The sequence below is a fragment of the Xenopus laevis genome, chromosome 6S (genome assembly GCF_017654675.1).
Source record: "Xenopus laevis strain J_2021 chromosome 6S, Xenopus_laevis_v10.1, whole genome shotgun sequence".
NCBI lineage: Eukaryota > Metazoa > Chordata > Amphibia > Anura > Pipidae > Xenopus > Xenopus laevis.
This window is the reverse complement of record NC_054382.1, coordinates 83,988,867-84,009,448: the sequence shown is the minus strand read 5'-3', so window position 1 is coordinate 84,009,448 and position 20,582 is coordinate 83,988,867. Positions and strand designations below refer to the sequence as shown.

The 20,582-nt window shown below is 37.3% G+C and overlaps 1 protein-coding gene across 4 annotated transcripts in view; it reads left to right on the top strand.

The window, feature by feature from the left end:
* The window catches only part of nfatc1.S (nuclear factor of activated T cells 1 S homeolog), a 139,399-nt gene that overhangs the window by 34,076 nt on the left and 84,741 nt on the right, over positions 1 to 20,582 (top strand). For all 4 annotated transcript variants that reach the window (XM_018223583.2, XM_018223584.2, XM_041567773.1 and 1 more), the window contains exons 4-6: positions 9,414 to 9,616; positions 10,664 to 10,836; positions 13,826 to 13,966. In XM_018223583.2, the coding sequence (XP_018079072.2) occupies positions 9,414 to 9,616; positions 10,664 to 10,836; positions 13,826 to 13,966 (517 nt within the window). The remainder of the gene's footprint in view (positions 1 to 9,413; positions 9,617 to 10,663; positions 10,837 to 13,825; positions 13,967 to 20,582) is intronic.

Here is a 20,582-nt window from a genome sequence, read left to right as displayed (position 1 = left end):
TTTCAGAAATCCCAAGAACTGGTTCGAGGAACCTCCACCACCTGGTCCCCCCATACCCCGCTATGGGGTAATAATCACCTCCCTCATTTACGCTCACTCCCAGACATCGCCCGGTGGGCACAGATTGGGATTAAAACTCTTGGTGATATCGTCACGGGGGGTGACTGTAAGAGCTTTGCCACAATCCAAATGGGACTTCTACCCCCACCCGGATATGTTGTTTCGTTATTTCCAATTACGCCATGCTTTCAATGTGCAATTCCCAATAAAGCCTGTGGACTTAAAGGTATCGTCCCTTGAGACCTATCTGCACAGGTTAGACCTACCAAAACCCCTATCCTGGTTATATACGATACTATCTACCGCTGGTCCCTCTCCCCTTGAGAGAGTTAAGGGCAAATGGCAAGCAGACATTCCTGGCCTGGATGATGAAAAATGGAAGGACGCACTACAGCTTGTAACAGCACTATCAATATCCATGAGGGACAGGCTTATACAAATTAAATTTTTAAATAGAGTTTACTTAACCCCCTACCGCCTAGCTAAAATATATGCTACGGTGTCAGACCTGTGCCCTAAGTGCAGTGTGGAACCTGGTACTCTGTTTCATGTGTTTTGGTCCTGTCCATTAATTCAGAGTTTTTGGAGTGCAGTCCTCCAATACTTGAATGAAAAGCTTGCACTGCCCAGCATTCGTTCGCCAGAAACCTGTCTGTTGGGGATAATAGGGGATTTGCAGCTGCACCCGTATACTAGATTATGTTATTTACAGCTCCTGTATTATGCTAAGAAAGCCATATTAATGCACTGGAAATCGCTCAACCCTCCCACGATACAATATTGGAAAACTCTGGTAAATGATTCTCTCTCGAATCAGAAACTGACCTATCTCTCGAGAGGATGCCCCGCGAAATTTGAAGCGATCTGGGGTACTTGGTTGAATGTGCAAGCTGGTTAACTGCCTATACACTAATTTATTGGATGTATCATATTATACCTTACCCCCCCTCCCCCCTCTCTCTCTCAACTTTCTCCCTTTTTCTGTCTCTTTATTGTTCTTTACCGTGTTATGTTTTAAACTTTAAATAAAAAACTTTTAAAAAAAAAGAGTGTGATAGAAGAGCAGTCCTATAATTTTGTTGCATTCATATTGTATATATATTTAAAAAATTGCTTCCTCTTTTCTTAGCCTAAAGCCCATCCTTTACCTTTGGGTGTCGGAGTTTGAGCCTTCCATCACTCCCAGGCAGTGGCGTAACTAGATATTACTGGGCCCCACAGCAAATTATTTTTCAGGGCCCCAAAATTTTTAGCAGTTGACTTCTTTTACCAATATTTATTGAAACTGTATATGAATTAGGGCCTCGTGGGGCCCCTATACCTCCTGGGCCCCCCTGCAGGCGCAGGGTCTGCTTCCTCTATAGTTACGCCCCTGCTCCCAGGGTTATGCTGTGGATAAACTTTTCATGCAGCGCTGAAGGGTTTGATGTAGACCAAATTACAAGTGTAAACAGAATCTCCAGCCCTTTGGAACTGTGCCTCTGGCCCTTCCTTATATCTGGCTTGCCAAATCAGTCTTGGTACTGAGAAGTTTTGCACCACAATAGATAAAGTTGAGCTCATGGAGTGGAATTCTGTTTAAGAACAACATACTGTTGGTTGTTTAATTAGCTTAATTGCTACATATGTTGTTGCATATATTTTGGTGATGGATGAATTTAAAGAATATCTCATTAAACCAGTGTCGGACTGGGATGCCAGGGGCCCACCAGTAAACCTTAGATCAGGGGTGTCCAAACTTTTTGCAACGAGGGCCAGATTTGGTGAGGTGAAAATGTGTGGGGGCTGACCATTCAGCATGACCATTGCGAGGTAGCTAGCTTGTGATCAGAATCATTCACTCCTGGAGATGGACGCTTACACGGTGTTTAGGAAGTGGAGTCTCATTTAAACAAGAAACTGCTTAGTGTCCTGAAATGTCCCGACTTTCTCTTTGATCTCCTGCACTGAACAGCCAGAAAAATATACAATGTGGGACATTCACTAAGATTCATAGTTGCGCCAGGCGTAACTTCGCCAGGTGTAGTTTCGCCAGCGCTTCGCAAATTCACTAAAATCCGAAGTTGCGCTCCGGGGTAGCATAAGGTTGCGAAGTTGCGCTAGCGTTGATTCGCTAAGCGAAGCGAAGTTATGCTAGCGATGGTTAATTTGCATACAGCGCCAAATTCAAATTTCAATGGAGGAATATGTAGCAGCACTACAAATGCCTGGGAAACCTTCAAAACATCAAATAAAATTTTTGTTTTGGCCTACACATGTGCCCACTGTATAGTTAAGTTGCCATGAGTTAAGAAATGTAGGGGGGAAGGAGGCGAGCCCCAAAAATTTTTTCGATCTTTTTCAGCCTATCACCCATAATATAGAAAAATGGGACTTTTTGGGACTTAGTAAAATTTTTAACTTTTTTTGAAGAAATCCCTATCTACTCTATTGCGCTTCGCCTGGTCTGAGGTGGCAAAGGACATCTAGCGTAAAAGGTAGCGTTCAGAAAAATGCGCAGGTTAGTGAATTTGTGTAGTTACGTCCGTTGCGCAAATTCGCCAGGCGTAAGGGTGCGAAGTTACACTAGCGAATTTACGCCAGCACCCGTTAGTGAATTTGCAAAGTAAAAATGCCCAACGCTAGCGAATTGACGCTAGCGTTAGGCGCTTCGGCGCATAGTGAATTTGCCCCAAAGTTTATAACTTAATTGGCTTTTGGCAGAGAGCCCAGAATATGTGCCCGGTGCACTTGGATACTTGTAACAATTTAAGATAAGCAAAGAAGCAATTGTAACAATTTAAGATAAGCATATCTATTGAGGAAGCTGTGACCTGCAGCTTAAAGGGCAATTCGCCTTCATTAGCAAAACTGTAATAATACATAAAAACAACAGAAATGTTTTCAAACTTGCATAACCTGCCAAATTTTGTAGAATGAAAATGGTGATTGGGGGGGGGGGTGGCCACAAAATTGGCATGGTCACATACTTTTCTCGGCAGCAAATCCTTTTGACCCTCTTTCTTTTTCCAAAATGTTGGGAGGTATTACCTGGCCCCACCGGGAGTTTTCCTGGTATCCCGGTGGGCCAGTCCGACATTGCACTAATCCATTAAAAATACTAGAGTGATGCTTCTATTTTAGGTGGCTATATGTTTGCTTTCCAAACCTTAAAAATTGAATGTGCTGTGCCAGCTATATTCATGCATTGAAGCTTAGAGATGTGTCACACATTGGGGGTTAAAGGAAAAGAAACTCTAATACACTGCAAGTTTATTAGGGACATGCAATAAGGTTTAGGAGCATGGTCTGATACATTCCTCTATTTTCCAGGGATTTTATTCACAGACTTAGGCTGAGCTTTATGATTTTTGCTTTAGAGCTGTGGAAAATGTATTTCCTTTTATTTTGATTAAGTCTTGCTATAACTGACTCATTGTTATGCACAAAACCAACCAGTAAACTTTCCATTTTTTTGGAAAACATTACAACACCATCTCACTAGATTTTATAAAAAGCATAAGGTATTAGACTTGTAATGATGGTTAAATGGGATATCTAATTGTGAAATGAATATTTCTAAAGCTGCAAGAAAAGAGGGCTATTATATTGCTGAACCACCATTTTTTATAGCCATTGTTTATTAATTTATGTAGAGATAATGCAAACATCAGTTCGGTGGTAAATGTACCCCTCCTAATTTTCCCTTAGAATTCACGCCTGCAGGCATTTACTGAAAGCACTGTGTTTATTATCCATATGCTACTATTATGCATCTAAGGTAAATGAAAAAAATACAACATTAATACACATCTGTGAGCCAGAATACAATTATTACATGTAGTGTAGCCAGGCAAACATACCACAAAGCAGACATTTTATAGCTCAATCATAAACGGCTGGTACATTTTACCAGCAATTCCACATGGGTTATTGGAGTATTCTCATGGCTTGCACTTGCCAAATAATACAGTCACACTTATTCAGTGTGAAAAAAATATTTAATTCAAGTAAAGAATTTCATCAGTTTGAAACTGTAAAGCTCATTGCTTCGATTAGCCCCAGTGTCTCCCTGTTTTGAATGTAGGATTGGTTTTATTACTGTGCAAAATGTAAACTTTTATTTTTTCTCTATAAGCCTTCCATCACTGAATTTGCTGTAACTGCAGAAAATATATTTTAAAAATAAATATATTTTTCCCCGATATTATGCGTTCATGCAAGTACTTTGGTGTAAACAATCCCCATTTTTTTTGTTATGCTGCATACTCTTCATGCTTTTATTAACTGTGTCAATCCATCTGGCTTCCTGTATGATCAGACTCGACTATAGTGAAACCAAAGATAATCATCAATTAGGTAATTTTAAGATGACTTTATGATATCTGTGTCATGACAACTTCAGTTGTGCATACTTATTCACTGAAGCAGATGTACGTTTATGGAATACAGATAAACAGCTTTGCATGAGTCTAGTGCACGATAAAATGACAAAGAAACAGAGCAGGCTCCGTAGGGCACATTTAGTAAAATATTATAGTAAAATAAATTGTAAAAAAATGCAATGCAATGTTAAATTCTAAAGCAATTTGAAGTTATTAAACCAGAGGTTTCAATACCAGAATATAGGAGAGAAAGAGACAAAAGAATGGTAATATAAGCAATTACCAAAGTTATGGGTCACTGTACTGTTCAGTATGAACCATAATAGTTCCCCTTTCTACAGTGAAGTTTACTGCTATTGTACTTTAAAATAGTATGTATTACTGGGATACTAGTAATTACAGCGTAATAGGTGTAGTCAAGATCAAATGCTAAATAAAAAAACATATGTATATCACTTGAAAAAGGGATTCCTTCCCGAAACATGTCGTGATTAAACACCAATAAAGGGTGATTGCAGAGAAAAGTACTGCCTATGTTCCAGTCTGTTTCGACTCTTCATGTTTATAAAAAAACCATATGCACAATCTATACGGTCTAGAAGACTCTTAACAATTCATTTTAACATAAAATTTCAGTGCCAGCTGTGAGATGGTTTGTCATATAATGTAGGCAGAGGAGACATGCTCTCAATTATATCAAATACCCACATTAGGTATAGTCTGGTGCCATTTCTGCTTTGAATGAGCCTTTCATGCAGCAATGGTGTAAGCTCTGTCAAGCAGACAGGAACCCTTGCACGTCATATATTTTGAAGAGGTGTGAACTATTTTTGTGTGTGCATGTAAAAAATCCCTTAAAATAAAGCAAAACGAACAAAGAACAGATGTCTTCTGCACATACAGTTTTTATCACTCAGTTAGTTTATTTTGGTTACAAGTAAAAGGGATCCATATGAAATCTATACAGCAAAACAAGTGCAGCTGACCTCTCACATTAATGCATGCTGACATTGCTATATAGATCGGCTCAGCCTGTAACCAGACACACCATTCTTTTGAGCTTACCTTCCAAAAGCTTGGGTATACAACATGAGGCAAGTGATATATTTTTATATGTCTATATGTCTGGTTAGAACCAAACATCTGGAGTTTATTATAATATTATATATGGAAGAGGTGGCTGTGGGCTTTCAAGTGCTATTGCTACAGTTCATTTGCATGAAAGGTGTTTTCTGGTGTGATAAAAAAAATAATAAAAATATTATTTAACATTTAGCCACCAGCATATAAAAGAGAAACAACACTTGGATGAGAACAGGTTCCTGTTTTCAATGGAAATTATATGGTTTTACATTTCATTAAAATATAACATGCTTCTATCTTATGCTGATTTTCTTGATGCTTAAAGGGCCACTAAATCATCATATTTCTTTCCCATATGTATTTGCCCAATGCAGATTATAAGATCTTTGGGGTATATTTTAACAGTCTCATTTTAGCGGTTTTAGAGGTTTTTGCAACCACAAATAAACTCACTTTCTCTAAAACCACAAATGCCTTGTAATTTATTAAAAGATCCGAATTTAAAAAGCATGAATTGAAAAAAAAAAGCGCAGAACAGTTATCTCTAAAAATGTTTTTTTGGACAATTACTAGTGAAAAAACTCAACGTTAGTGTATGAACAGTCATATCCTCTGTGTTCCTGGCCTGTATCTGGCTGGGAATAACACAGGCATGACATGCGCTTATCTAGGTAGTTTTACTATATCAATGCATTGCGGTCATTCACAGGTGGGGCCAAAAAGCATTCATATCTAACCAGTCTTCCCAAGCGTTGACAGGTCAGATATCTAGTAGCTCAGCCAAAGCTTAGAGCAGCACCTCAACTGAATAAAACATTTGCAGAAACAAAAAAAACATTGTGGCCACACTGAGCAAACATTCTCTCCGATTTGCATTTAACCATATCTGCTATCACCATGGCCTTGGATTAGTGATGTGCGGGTCTGGTCTGGCACCCGACCCTAAATCCACCCTCCCCTGTCCAAGCCTGACCATTTATAGCCCCGCGCCACCCCACCGATGATGTTACAAAAGGGGCGGGGCGATCAGGCACGCATCTAGAAAAAGGGTAGTCGGAAGCTGGCAGTGCAAGGTGGCAGGAGGGGAGAGCAGGAATAAGAGCTCAACCCAAACCCCCCCGCCAAAAGGGAGTGCGAGGTCGGCATCGCACATCACTACCTTGGATATTATGCTTGTCGAATAAATAATCCAAGCCCCTCTTATAGGCTTTAACAGAATCAGCCATCACATCACCGGAAGGGCATTCCACCACCTAAGTTGGTTCTTCACAGATGAAATTAAAGTTATTTTCGTCTAGTCTAAAGGGTGGCCTCTCGTGCAGTGATCCATTTTATGGAAAAAAAGATCTCCTGCTATATGTCTATAATGTCTTTGAATGTACTTATAAAGGGTAATCATGTCCCCTAAAGAACAACCCCAACCTTGACAAACAACGCTCATAATTTAAATCCCATCCCCTTCACCAGTTTAGTTGCACATCTCTGCACTCTCTCCAGGTCATTCATATCCCTCTTAAGCACTGGAGCCTAAAACTGCTCTGCATACTCCAGGTGAGGCCTTACCAGAGACCTATAAAGAGGTACAATTTTGTTTTCATCCCCTCAGTTTATGCCCTTTTTTATGCAAGTCAGTACTTTATTTGCTTTAGTAGTCACAGAATAACACTGCCTGGCATTAGACAACTTGTTATATACAACTTGTTGCTCTACCTGTGCAAGGGTGAGCCTGCCTGAAGATTATTTTTCCAGAGAGAGAAGCGACAATGATACTGGTGTTACATTGATGATGCAAATGTTATTATTTATGGAAATGTAAATAGCTATCTCATAAGATGCACAAACACATCTGAATACCTTATTAAATGGAAATATCTAATGGCATGTCAAATGATCTGCACAGGACTGTGTGAAATCACATTCCAGCATAAGAACACACACAACAAAAATCATTAAGCCTGATTGTGCTGAGTGATGAAATTGAGTAGCATGCCTCCACTCTTGTGCGTTTTTTTGGCTTGCTTTCTTGTTTTGATACTTGTTTGGAAGCATGAATGATATCATTATTTATCTGGCAGTTATGTCTGCTGCTTGCAGTTAGCAAAGAATCATCGTTCAAGCTGTTATATCTTGGAGATGAAAAAAAAAAATTGCCAGTATTCCAGAAGGTAACATGGTACATGGCATAAATAAATCATACAAGCAACATGTTATCTTATTTTCATTCTTTGAAAGCTTTGTATAGAAAATGGCATGTAAATAAGTGGCATATTCCAGCTGTTGTAAGAAAAATAGATTTTTTCTACTCAATGTGAAGAGTAAAGTTGCATTCTTGGTGAAAGCTTCTCTAGGAAGTGTATACACATTAACTGTCTACTGTAACAAAAGAAAATTTAAAAGTAAGTTGCCTAATTGTAAGCTAAATGAACAACAAAAGGTATGCATTTTGAATAAAGTTAAATAAAAGGGTCTCTATGCTTTCATCTTTTGTTTTCCTTATTGATTCTCCTGATGGATCTTTTAGAAGTAGAATCCATATTTATATCCCCAAGGTTTTGACGAAACTAGTAGATCACCATTCATAAGGCTACTGCCAGACCCTTTTGAGATCCATCTAAGAACCTTCCAAACCATGGAAACCATATTAATGGATATATTTGTTATACATTGGGAGCTGTACTTATTAGCTTGATAGTTCTTGATCAACTGGATCCAGATCAACTGGATCAGAAAGAAAGTTGGAAGGATGTGTTTCCCCTCTAACCATCACCCATAAGCATCAGGTGATGCCTTCAAAAATAGACAAACTGAAACTGAGGTGAATTGCCTGAACCTTTTTGCTTTGTTATATGATAGTACTCCCTTTTAGCATCACCGTTGTGAAAACAAAAGTATTTCTGTTAAAAGGGAAGTTATATTTCCAAGAGTATCGTACTTGTTCCAGGCACAGAATGCATGAAGGTACACAGAGCAGGTGCAAACTGTCTCAGGGAGCTGTGAAGGTTTTTTTTACCAGCTGTCCTAATGAATAGCTTTAATTCCAAAGGGCTGTTTGCTGGTTATAATGTGATTATTTTAATGCAAGGTTCCACTGGTAATACAGTTTATACTTTCAGTCACAGTCTTCATGTTAACAAGTAGATTCATGCAAAAGCATGAAGTCACGTATGACTAAATAGATGTACCTCCGCTTTTATATTTGTAAATATGTGTAATCAGTAGGGTGCATAGTAGCCTAGGGTGCTGTCTCTGTATTATTACTTGGCAACTATGACAATAGACGGTAAACTTGTGATTTTAGAGAACAGTATATATATAGTATATTGCTACAAATCAGTAGAATCACTGCATAGCTTCATCCATCATTTTTTAAAGCAGTGTGTAGCAATACATTTAATGTAGTGGGTTGAGCTATTACACCAAATGTTTGATAACCTTATTGGAGGGCCTCAACTGGCACATGGACCTACCTCTACCTGGACAGCCATATTATTATGTCTGTTAATGAATTTAGGTCTGCAATAACAAACAATTTAAAATAATGTTGCAGGCTTATTTTCTTCTTAAATAAATAAAAAGTCACATAACTTATGGTATTGCTGAATGTCTTTTGTGTATTGTATATCACTGATACATAGAGACCCTCTTGAGAGGGTGAATGGTTAAAGTAGTGGCATATAAAGATGAAATCTAGCTTGACTGCCTCAGGTCACTGAAATAATGAGACATTTTTCTGACTTACACCTTTTTTATTGCACCAATATTGCCAGGGAAACCTATGGCCTAACACTCAGCACCTGTCCTAAATTCTTTCCCCCCTCCTTAAAATCATAGCCCCTGTTACAAAAGACTTAATTGATTCCAAGCATTTATACGTGTGTGATTTTAAGTCTTCTGTTCTCTTGCCAGCTACTAGGTTACTTAGAAAACGAGCCGCTCACTATCCAGCTGTTCATTGGTACTGCAGACGATCGCCTGCTGCGACCCCATGCTTTCTACCAGGTCCATCGCATCACCGGCAAGACCGTTTCTACCACAAGTCATGAAACAATCCTCTCCAACACCAAGGTTTTGGAAATCCCACTTCTGCCAGAGAACAATATGAGAGCCATGTAAGCCTACCTGTGCTTTTCTGAAGCGCTGCCCATTAGTAATTTCAATATGAGTTAATTTTGTTACGTAAATCCCATAAATAATCCAGCTTTCCCCAATCAACTCTTCAAAACATGTTTGAAGTACCTCTCCTCGTTTTACCACCTTAATAAACCTTAAAAATACTTCTGACAACTGATTGCTTTTGGTTCTTATGTTTCAGCCCGTGCGGCTGTTGCTTTTTATAAAACATGTCTCAGTTACAGAGCTGTAAATATCTTCCACTTCAACCTTAGTGTACAGTTTATGGGATGACACTTATTGGATCTTGTTTTCTGAAGTGCAGTGTTTTTTCAAACATAAGATTATATGCTTCTCTTGGGAATATAAAAGAAAAAGATGATACGGAAAACTTATAGGCGCAGACCATCTCAAATCCTGTCATGTTTGCTGAAAAACGCACAGACAGAGCAGGTTTTATAAACAACTTTACAGCAGCACTTACATATACAAATACACATTGCTGTTCATAGAGGTGTTCTCTATGAAGAGAGAAAAAGGTCCACCCAAAAGGTCCACCTCTGGGTGAATTTAGAAGAGGAGTTTTTTTGCAACAATTTTTAATACGAAAATTGCAAAAACAAAAAATCCAAATTATTATCATCACATTATAAAGTAAATAAAGGTCAAATGTAGCATCATATGTCATTAAGAATTTTAAGTTTACAAATTACAGTACATTAGATATGTGTGGTATAAACTGTCTGGGCCCAACATCTATGCTTGAGCAATTTTGTGCATGCACATTTCTATATATATATATCTTTTTATTTATTTTTTTAATATTATTTGCACACATCAGCACTTCCCAAAAAAATATAATCCAAAATTCTAAATAAACACAGCACAGGATGAAACATATGAGACTGCTCTCAAGTGTATTGTCTGTACTGGATTCATATACAGATATTTTCTTATAATTGTAATAGGGCTATTTTACTTCAGGCTTAAAAAGGATTTCAGTAATTACTTTGATAAAGAATAACCACTTTTTGTTGTCTGAACAGTATCGATTGTGCTGGTATTCTGAAGCTTCGCAATTCAGACATTGAGCTACGAAAAGGTGAAACAGATATTGGACGGAAGAATACAAGAGTCCGCTTAGTGTTCCGTGTTCACATTCCACAAGCCAATGGGAGAACTCTCACTCTGCAAGCAGCATCAAACCCTATAGAGTGTTGTAAGTAATTATAAGGCATGCCTTAAATTAATTGTAATGTGTATCTGAAAAGAAAATATGCTAGTAGTCTAATACTGTTTGAAAAAAAAATAGAATGCAGAGGATCGATATATGTTATTAACATATATTCTTCCCTGTAAGGGTTACAGATTTATGATGAGGGAATAATGTAAATATTTGTAGTTCTGTTGGTGTAGTGATTCTGTGTCATCACATTTCTTTGCAATATATTTGGCTCTGCATCCCTTACATAGGTCTTTCTGCTCAGTTTATGTACCACCCACTCTTTCCCATGGTTAGCACGATTTAGAACAGGAAACAGACACTAGTACTCGGAGCTGACATCTAGCAAAAACAAAATCAAAATTTTTGCAGTTCAGGTAAAATATTTAAAAGAACAGTAACATCAAAAAATTTAAGTGTTTTAAAGGAATTGTTCAGTGTAAAAATAAAAACTGGGTAAATAGATAGGCTGTGCAAAATAAAAAATGTTTCTAATATAGTTAGTTAGCCAACAATATAATTTATAAAGGCTGGAGTGACTGGATGTCTAACATAATAGCCAGAACACTACTTCCTGCTTTTCAGCTCTCTTGGTTTACGCTGACCGATTACCCCTGGTTACCAGGCAGTAACCAATCAAAGACTTGAGGGGGGGCCACATGGGTCATACCTTTTGATTTTGAATCTGAGCTGAATGCTGAGGATCAATTGCAGACTCACTGAACAGATATGTACCATGTGGCCCCCCTTCAAGTCGCTGACTAGCTCAGTTATAGAGCTGAAAAGCAGGAAGTAGTGTTCTGGCTATTATGTTACACATCCAGTCACTCCAGCCTTTATACATTACATATTTGGCTAACTAACTATACTAGAAGTTTTATTTTTTATTTTGCACAGGCTATCTATTTACATAGTTTTTATTTTCACACTGAACTGTTCCTTTAAAGCAGTGATCCCCAACCAGTAGCTCGTGAGCAACGTGTTGCTCCCCGACCCCTTGGATGTTGCTCCCAGTGGCCTCAAAGCAGGGGCTTATTTTTGAATTCCTGGCTTGAAGGCAAGTTTTGGCTGCATTAAAACCAGATGTACTGCCAAAAAGAGCCTCCTGTAGCTGCCAGTTCACACAAGGGCTACCAATAGCCAATCACAGCCCTTATTTGTCACCACCAGGAACTTGTTTCATGCTTGTGTTGCTCCCCAACTCTTTTTTACTACTGAATGTGGCTCACGGGTGAAAAAGGTTGGGGACCCCTGCTTTAAAGTAATAAAAATATAATGCTGTGTTGCCCTGCACTAGTAAAACTGATGAGTTTGCTTCAGAAACACTACTTCTGTTTATATAAATATGTTGCTGTGTAGCAATGGGGGCAGCCATTCAAAGGAGAAAAGGCTCAGGTTACACAGCAGATATCAGATAAGCTCTGTAGAACATCATGGTGTTATATGTTATTCACTATTTAACCTGTGCCATAGAGCCTTTTTTCAATTACCGCCATTGCTACAGCAGTTTATATGAACTGTATCTTGTTTATATGAACTGTAGTAGTGTTTCTGAAGCAAACCCACCAGTTTTACCAGTGCAGGACAACAGTACATGATATTTTCATTACTTTAAAACACGTTTGTTTTTGGTGTTACTTTTCCTTTAGGTGGACATAAAATGAAAGTTTGAAAAGTAAATATGGTATAATATTATGGGGATTTTCAAAGACAGCAATAACCAAACAAAAAAGTTTTTTCATACCAGCACATTTTATATTAGTATACAAACAAGCAATTTGGGTTTACCCCTGTTGTTGATTTATGGGATGAGGGGATTTTGAAATATTTTAGGTTAAACTCTCAAAAATCTTACTTTGAATAAGCAGGGTTGGGCTTTGTTTCCTTCTCATATCCCAGCATTTTATATAGGGAAGAGGATCAAGGCCTTTCTAGTGACACAATCTTTTGTGTGACAAAAGTCCCTTCACTAAAGGAAGACAGGTATAGATAAAAAACCTAGAGCAATTCATTGTCGGATATTTAATTAGTTTAATGTTCCTTAGCACAAAAACCATGAAGGGTAAAGTTGGGCTTGTAACAACTCATTCCAAACCTCGTAGTACCCATTACAGTGCAGTTATCCAAGAAAACAAAGTCAGTAATGCAAAGTGGTTGTTTATGAGGTAAAATCCAGAATTGTAACTATAGCTGCTCTCAAAAAGCATGTTGGCCTATTTCCAGGCCATCCATCTACAGACTGTAGCAGTCCAGCTGTTGCTGATCAATGACTCTTTTGTTGTAATGCAGCAACAGCTGAAGAGCCAGAAATTATGCATGTCCCAGTATAAAATGAACCAGTTTGTCACTTGTGAATTTGCATTACGTAGGCAGAGGATTCTGACTGAGACCAAATGATTACAAGTGCATTTCGGTACATCTTAGTCTTTTAATATTAAAATATGTCTACGTTTCCAAACACTAGTAGAATAAATATGAATCTAGTGTCCGGATTTGAAAGTGTTGAGCATATTTCATGTATGGATACCTGTTTTATTTTTTTCTTGACTGACTGGCTTGGGTGTTTTACTTAATACAAAGCCATACAACAACTCTGTATTGCATACTTACTGACACTGGCTCTCTGATCAGTAACAGAATGTGTTGATGTGAAATACCTAAAAAAAAACTAGTATTTGGTTTGTATTGGAATTGTGTGTTTTGATTGAAGTGTAGACAAGGAATTTGGTTGTGTTTACAAAAGAGTAGTGATGGGCGAATCTGGCCCTTTTCGCTTCACCGAAAAATTTGCAAAACGGTGACAAATTCACCAAATGCATTGAAGTCTATGGGTGACACATTTTTTGGCGCGCAACAATTTTTTCACCTATTGGAGTATATGGCGTCTTTTTCACTGCGAAACCTGGCAAAAAAATTCGCTCATCACTACAAAAGAGCAGGTGTGAATATACAGGTTTATGATTTGATAATATTTTTCCCTTTTAAGCTCAGCGATCTGCTCAGGAATTGCCATTGGTGGAGAAACAGAGCATTGACAGCTTTCCAGTGATCGGTGGGAAAAAAATTATATTGAATGGACACAATTTCCAACCAGACTCCAAAGTAATTTTTGTAGAAAAAGCACCAGGTATACAGATATATTTTTGTTTTCCTATTTATTTTTTGCATATGCATTACATATGATAGAATAAGTGTGCATATTAGTCTGTACTGTTGCAAGTCAATTTTGAATCATATTGAGTCATTTAACTTGTTGATGGCGTTCCATAGCATGATTGCTTTTGAATGGCAATGCTCCAACTTCATTTTCCAAAGTGCAGAGATGGGTCACAAAATTATGCTGTAAATAAAAAGAAAAGGTTCATTTATAATAAGGAGTTTCCAATCAAAATAAGTATTATTGCACTTTAGTGCAAAAGGGATTTACCGTACTTTTGCGTATATATGTTTTATTCACTTAAAGGCAGATTTATCAAGGGCCGAATTTCGAAGTTAAAAATACTGCGAAATTCGACCGTCGAATTAAAATACTTTTTTTCATCGAATTTGGCTGTTCTGCGGTCGAAGTAAAATCGAACGATCAAATCCTTTGAATCATTTTCATTCTACAATAATAAATCACATCTTGAGGATTTAAAGAACTTGACAGCTGAAAGTATTTGTCGGTATTAGGGACAGCTCTTCATTGGAACAAATAATCAAATAACAAGTGCTTCTGACATTTAATAGTAGTTTTCATTTATGTAGAGGAGACAGAAAATAATTCCCCAACATCAGTGCCATAATAAAAAATAAATGAGATATTATTGTGATAAATAGTAAAAGTTCTGTAGACAAGTCAACCTCAAAAGCTGAATTTAGAAGACAGCCACAGCTCATAAATGCTATATGAGAAAATAATGCAAGTGACTAGAATAAAATTATTACATGCCTTTTAAAACATATGAAAAATAATATACAGGTATAGGACCTGTTATACAGAATGCTTGGGACCTGGGGTTTTCCCCATAGTGGATCTACGTAATTTTGATCTTCATACCTTAAGTCTACTAGAAAATAATGTAAACATTAAATAAACCCAATAGACTGGTTTTGCTTCCAATAATGATTAATTATATCTTAGTTGGTATCAAGTACAAGCTTCTGTTTTATTATTACAGGGAAAAAGGAAATAATTTTTAAAAATTTGGATTATTTGGATAAAATTTAATCTATGGAAGACTAGGTTTTCGGATAATGGATCCCATACCTGTATTGCAATTACAGTTATTGCATAACCAAAATAATCTGTGCAAAAAACTCATTGTCAATGGCTTCTTTTCAGAGTAGTACATATATGAAAACAGTGTCTTGTAATGCCTAAAGGAGGCCATACACAGGCAGATTTGCCAATTTGTCCACTTTGGACTAAATGTGCAATTTATCTATCTGTGTATGAGCCCTTCCCGGGGGCCTATCTGATAGATTCACCTAGATATCTATCGGACAGGTTAAAAAATCCCATCAGATGGGAACTGCACCAGTTTGTTAATTCAGTCCTCTTCCAATGGGCCTGCATAGCTGCCAAATGCCAAACTATTGGATCAGCCTAGTTTGACCTACAGTGAAGGCGGCCTTGTATTTGGATTTGTACTACTTCTAAAACAAAAAAAAGATCTCATTTACAAAAGGGATGCAATGTGCAGAATTCAAGTATAGGGTACCCACAATGCATCTTGTACCAAGACTGTGTTTGATATACATAGAATTTTACTTGGCAACGATTACGCACTGCTGGATCCAAGATGGCCCATAGGCATCCACATGCATAAAGAGGAAGCAAAGCCTCGGTACCACGAAAATAAATATGATAATGTTATATCTAATGTTACAGAAAATGAGACAGCACCATTTAAGTCTCAGTTAAAAGAGCACAGAAAGTTGATACATGAAATAGATGTTATGCACATTTGGTCGATACATAAAAGCAGTAAAGATTATATGAAATTAAGGATATTACAGGTTAACCCTGGAAAGCTATTGCTTTTGTATTATTTCAAAGGAAAGGAAGCTTAAGTATGCAAATTATTTCTTCTTTGCCATCAACAGCGAGATTCTAAATACTAATTCTATTTAATTATAAAGGGTAATTTTAAACCCGTTTCTGATCACTGTGTGGCTATTAACTGATTTTTGTAAACATATATAGTGAATAATTATATTGTGCTTTAATTAAGCCAACCCACAGTGAAATTGCCTCCCACCTAGCCTACTCTTCAGGAGGTGTTCTAGTCCAGAAAAAGCTTGAAGAAAGGACTTTGTTTTGCTGAGCCCTTCAGGGCTAGTCTTTTAAGACAATGTCTTTTGTAAAATTGTCCTGGACTTAGCTTGTAATAACAATTAATGGTAGACAAAATACTTGCATATCCGCTGGTGATGCATCATTCTGAAGCAATGCCTGTTTTAATTGTACTTTGTGCACAAGCACTTAAATGCAATTGAAATAAAAATATAATAATAGTAATTTTAGTTAATTAGCCAGCTGCAGTGTCTCTGCCAGCAGGTGTTTTCTTCTTACCTTCAAGAGTAAAAACAAGGAAAGCAGGTACCAGACTCCCTGCATATTTCTGCTTGGGGTTCAGCCATTCAATGGTTGACTAAAGAGATTTGTTCTTTGAAAATTAAAATTAACATAAAAGTTAATAACCCTCCTAGTGGGTTTCAGCTAATAGAATTAGAGAAGGCTAGTCATTATTATAAACACCTAAGTAAAATCATGCAAAATAATGAATGCCTCCTTAGAAAGTCACATAATCATAGTAGGCTGACTCAAAGGGTTTTCACATTGCTATTTTACAATTCCATAAAAATCAACATTTTAATGGGTAATTATAATCCATAGCAGCAAGATTAAAAGCCAAGCAATAGGGGAGCAATTAGCCCAAATAAAATGCCAGTAAACGTGGTCAACGCTACACTTCTTATTTAACTACTTGTTTCCCTAAATAGTTGTACACCATGCTGCCTGTTTTGTGGGTTTATTCGTTTAGTTTTGCATTACTATAAACTGCCTGGTATTACTTAAACATATCTCAGGTATTCAACATTATTGTTCTATATCACAGATTTTTTAAAATTGACTTTCATAGTAGAAACTTTTGCACAGCTATGATGCACTGATACAAGGTCCTGGGGGAAGCACAGTTCTGATGACCTAATTCAAAACTACTAACATGGAGATTGGAGATTATTACAGTGTATTTCATGACTGTTTTTTTTACATTAGAGGGGTCATTTACTACCTCCAAGGTAGTGTACAAGGTTAAAAATGCTCCTGCTAGTTGCACTTTGCGCACTGCATTCCTCAACTGCAGAAATGCTGACCCAATGAATACAATGCTTACCATATTCTACAGCACTGAATTCATGAGTGGGAAGGAATGCAGGATTTACCACCCCGTCCCCTATCAGTCTCATACTTGTGTATCTGAATGATTCTCAGGTTAGGGGTAGGAAGTAGAGGTCACATGCTGCAATGAGGCCATGTTCTTACAGCTGTGGCAGGAGGTAAGTCAGGGTTAGACAGAGATTTTTTTGTCCAGTACAATGTTCATAGTGCTACCATACCTCCAGACAGAAGTGCTCCGTAAATGAGCACTAAAGAGCATGCTCTTGCCTATGTGACTGTACCCAAACTAACAAGACACAGTATATAGCCAGTTGTGGATTTAGAAAACCTTAGGCAGAGCTTGTTTTTTTTTCCATTTTGCATGAAATAAGGACCACACCTAAAGTGAAAAGAGCATGGTTGATTAAACCAAACACATATCCTGACATTCTTCATTAAAACCAGGTGGGGATAGGTGATTTTCATTAAAGGGAATCTATACCCCCCGAACAATGTAGGTCTCTATAAAAATATATTGCATAAATCAGCTCATATATAAAACCCTGCTTCATGTAAATAAATCATTTTCATAATAATGTACTTTTTTAGTATTATGTGCCATTGGGTATTCATAAATAGAAAATTGCCATTTTAAAAAATACGTGCCGCCCCCTGGGATCCTAGGATTTACAGTGCATACAAACAAAACATACATGTTAGGTCACATGAGCCAATTAATAGTTCTGTCTTTTGCTTCCACACTTCTTCCGGTTACATTCCATCCAATAGGTGGGTAATGAAACCATTCAGGGCAGGGATTCTGCTGCAAGGTGCTTTTATTAACAACACGACATGTTTCGAGCTTAATAGCTCTTTATCAAGTGTGAACATCTCATCCATGGTACAAAAAATAAATTCAAACCCCACCCCTCTAATAACATTGGTTAACAAGCCACTGCTGGGAGGATTTACCAGCCTAGCCGGTCAGCAAAGTTTAAGTCCAAATTTTCCACAACATTTCAAAGTCACCTTGCAGCAGAATCCCTGCGCTGAATGGTTTCATTACCCACCTATTGGATGGAATGATTATACTGCTTTGGATGGAAGCAAGGGTTTCTGAGACCATAATAAGACAAGAAGGGTAATTATACCAGTTTATTGAGTTTCTTCTTGTTACAGTTAGAGCTGTAGTATATTTGGTCAGGTGATCTCTGAGGAAGCAGAGAGACCATTGTGAAATGGTGGTTCAAGGCAAGAGATGTAAAATGGCAATATTTACTTAAGTATATACCAGTTTGGTAAAAAAAAAAAAATTATATCAACTATCTGTTGCTTAAGTATTAATTGGGGGTATATTTTTCCTTTAAAGGACATGTAAAGCCTACATTTTCCTACATTGTATATAAATTGGGAGCAACTCCCGACCCAAATGGCATTATTTGTATTGCATATATCCCCTCCATTTGCCAGCATCATTATATTTCACTAAAACAAATAGAAGTTTTCACCCGGGGGCCATTTTCCCTCTGTGCATTTAAATCTGCAAACAGCTGATATGCAATGTAAAGTTCATTTAATTAACAAATGCAGCCAAACACAGGCAGAATTTACTATGATGACAAGTGCTGCTTGGATTGAGCACTGTAATGATTACTTTGAGCCCAGGAGAGGGTGTTAGGATTTAAAAATAGGAGCAGACAACTAGAGCAGAGTTTCTATGGGAACCAGCAATGCTATGTTTTCATTGGCTGCTAGACTGGAGCATGTGTTTATTAATTTGAATGGAGAACAACTGAGCATGCTCATGAGCCAAAGGAAATTCCCGAGGGAGTGGGCTGAGTAGGTTAGAGGAGCAAAAGGAATCCTAAGTGATTAAGGGGATGCTGCAGCCTTACTATTAACCTTTGAACAATCAGAGTGGCAGGTATTTAGAGGTTTCAAAGAGGCTCTACAGTGATTACATTTTTGCGTTGGGGGGGTTTACATGTCCTTTACGATATTTAGATTAAACTTCTTGTTACCTCCTTAGAACAAGTGAAATGGCAACATCAGATACAACTGAAACAACTGCATGCATTTAGTCATTTTATGTGCAGAAATACTTTATGTCTTTATGATTTAGTGGACATTTCTAAGAAAATACATTACAAAAATATATAACTGTATCAGACAGGCATAATTTTGCCTAGTGCCAAGATAGAAATGAGAAAGGAACTGCTTGGTTAAGTGAAGTTTTATTTGTGTCTTTTGGTTGCTGTGCTTTATGAGAACGCTGTTAAAAATCCAATTTTTTTTACTGTAAGTAAAATTACCAACAGTGCAGAGTTAACTTCTCTGAGAAATGTATTTTAAATTAGGAAATGTGTTACAGATATTGTAGCAGCTATAGTGCAAGCTGTTTTTAGCTCCAGCTATGACATTCATTCCAGTGTCTTGTAAGACAAAATCTCAGCTGTTGTAACCTCATGAGGCCTGGCATTATCCTGCCCTCCTTGAATAGGGAGTCTCTGCTAACAATGACTCATTCCAAGGGAATCCCAAAAGAACAATCATGTCAGTACTTGAACTTGAAGGAAAGAGAGTGGAGTTCAGTGTTAACCCTTTGTTCTGTTTGTAAGGCTTAACAGTGTTCTGATTGGGGGATAATACACTTGAATTCAGTATCTGAATTCTTAACCCATGAGTTTTCAGTGAAGTCAGAAAAGGATTGCTTGTAATCTCGATGTAGGCAATTTTTTTCTTTTTACACAGTAGTTAATCTCTTATAAAATTATACCCGAGACCAGGATCGTCTTGCCTCAAACTTCAGTATCCAGTTACATTATTGCAATATTTGTAATTATCTATAGCTTACAGTAGGGACATATAAAGCAAAACGTCTCATAGTTTCAATCTGACTACATAAAAAATACATAGCTGCTATTATTTCATTGCTTCTTTTCCAAAAAAACCCCAAGTTTTAGCTAGACTCTGATTACCTGTTTCAGTCTGCGTCAAAATCTTGTTTTGATATTACCCCAATATTACCGTAATACATTTTCATTGTAGTATATATTTTTTAGAAACATGTATGCAGATACATGTTTTTTTTTTTTACATTTTAACATTGTCATTTTATCCAAGGGATAAAATAATTAAAACAAAAAAGCTGCAGTTTTGCTTCATTTGTGTCTGTTTTTATTCATCAAACTACATCAGACCAGTAAACACTAACTGCAGGTTACCATGGGTTAAGCATTTGTACATAATTCACCTATGTTAGTGACTTTACCCTCAGGGGGTAATGTGTTAAACTGTCACTCTGAAAAAAATTTGCATTGCACATATTTTACCATTAGTGTTTTTTTCATTTCCTCACATGTGTAAGAACCCTTAT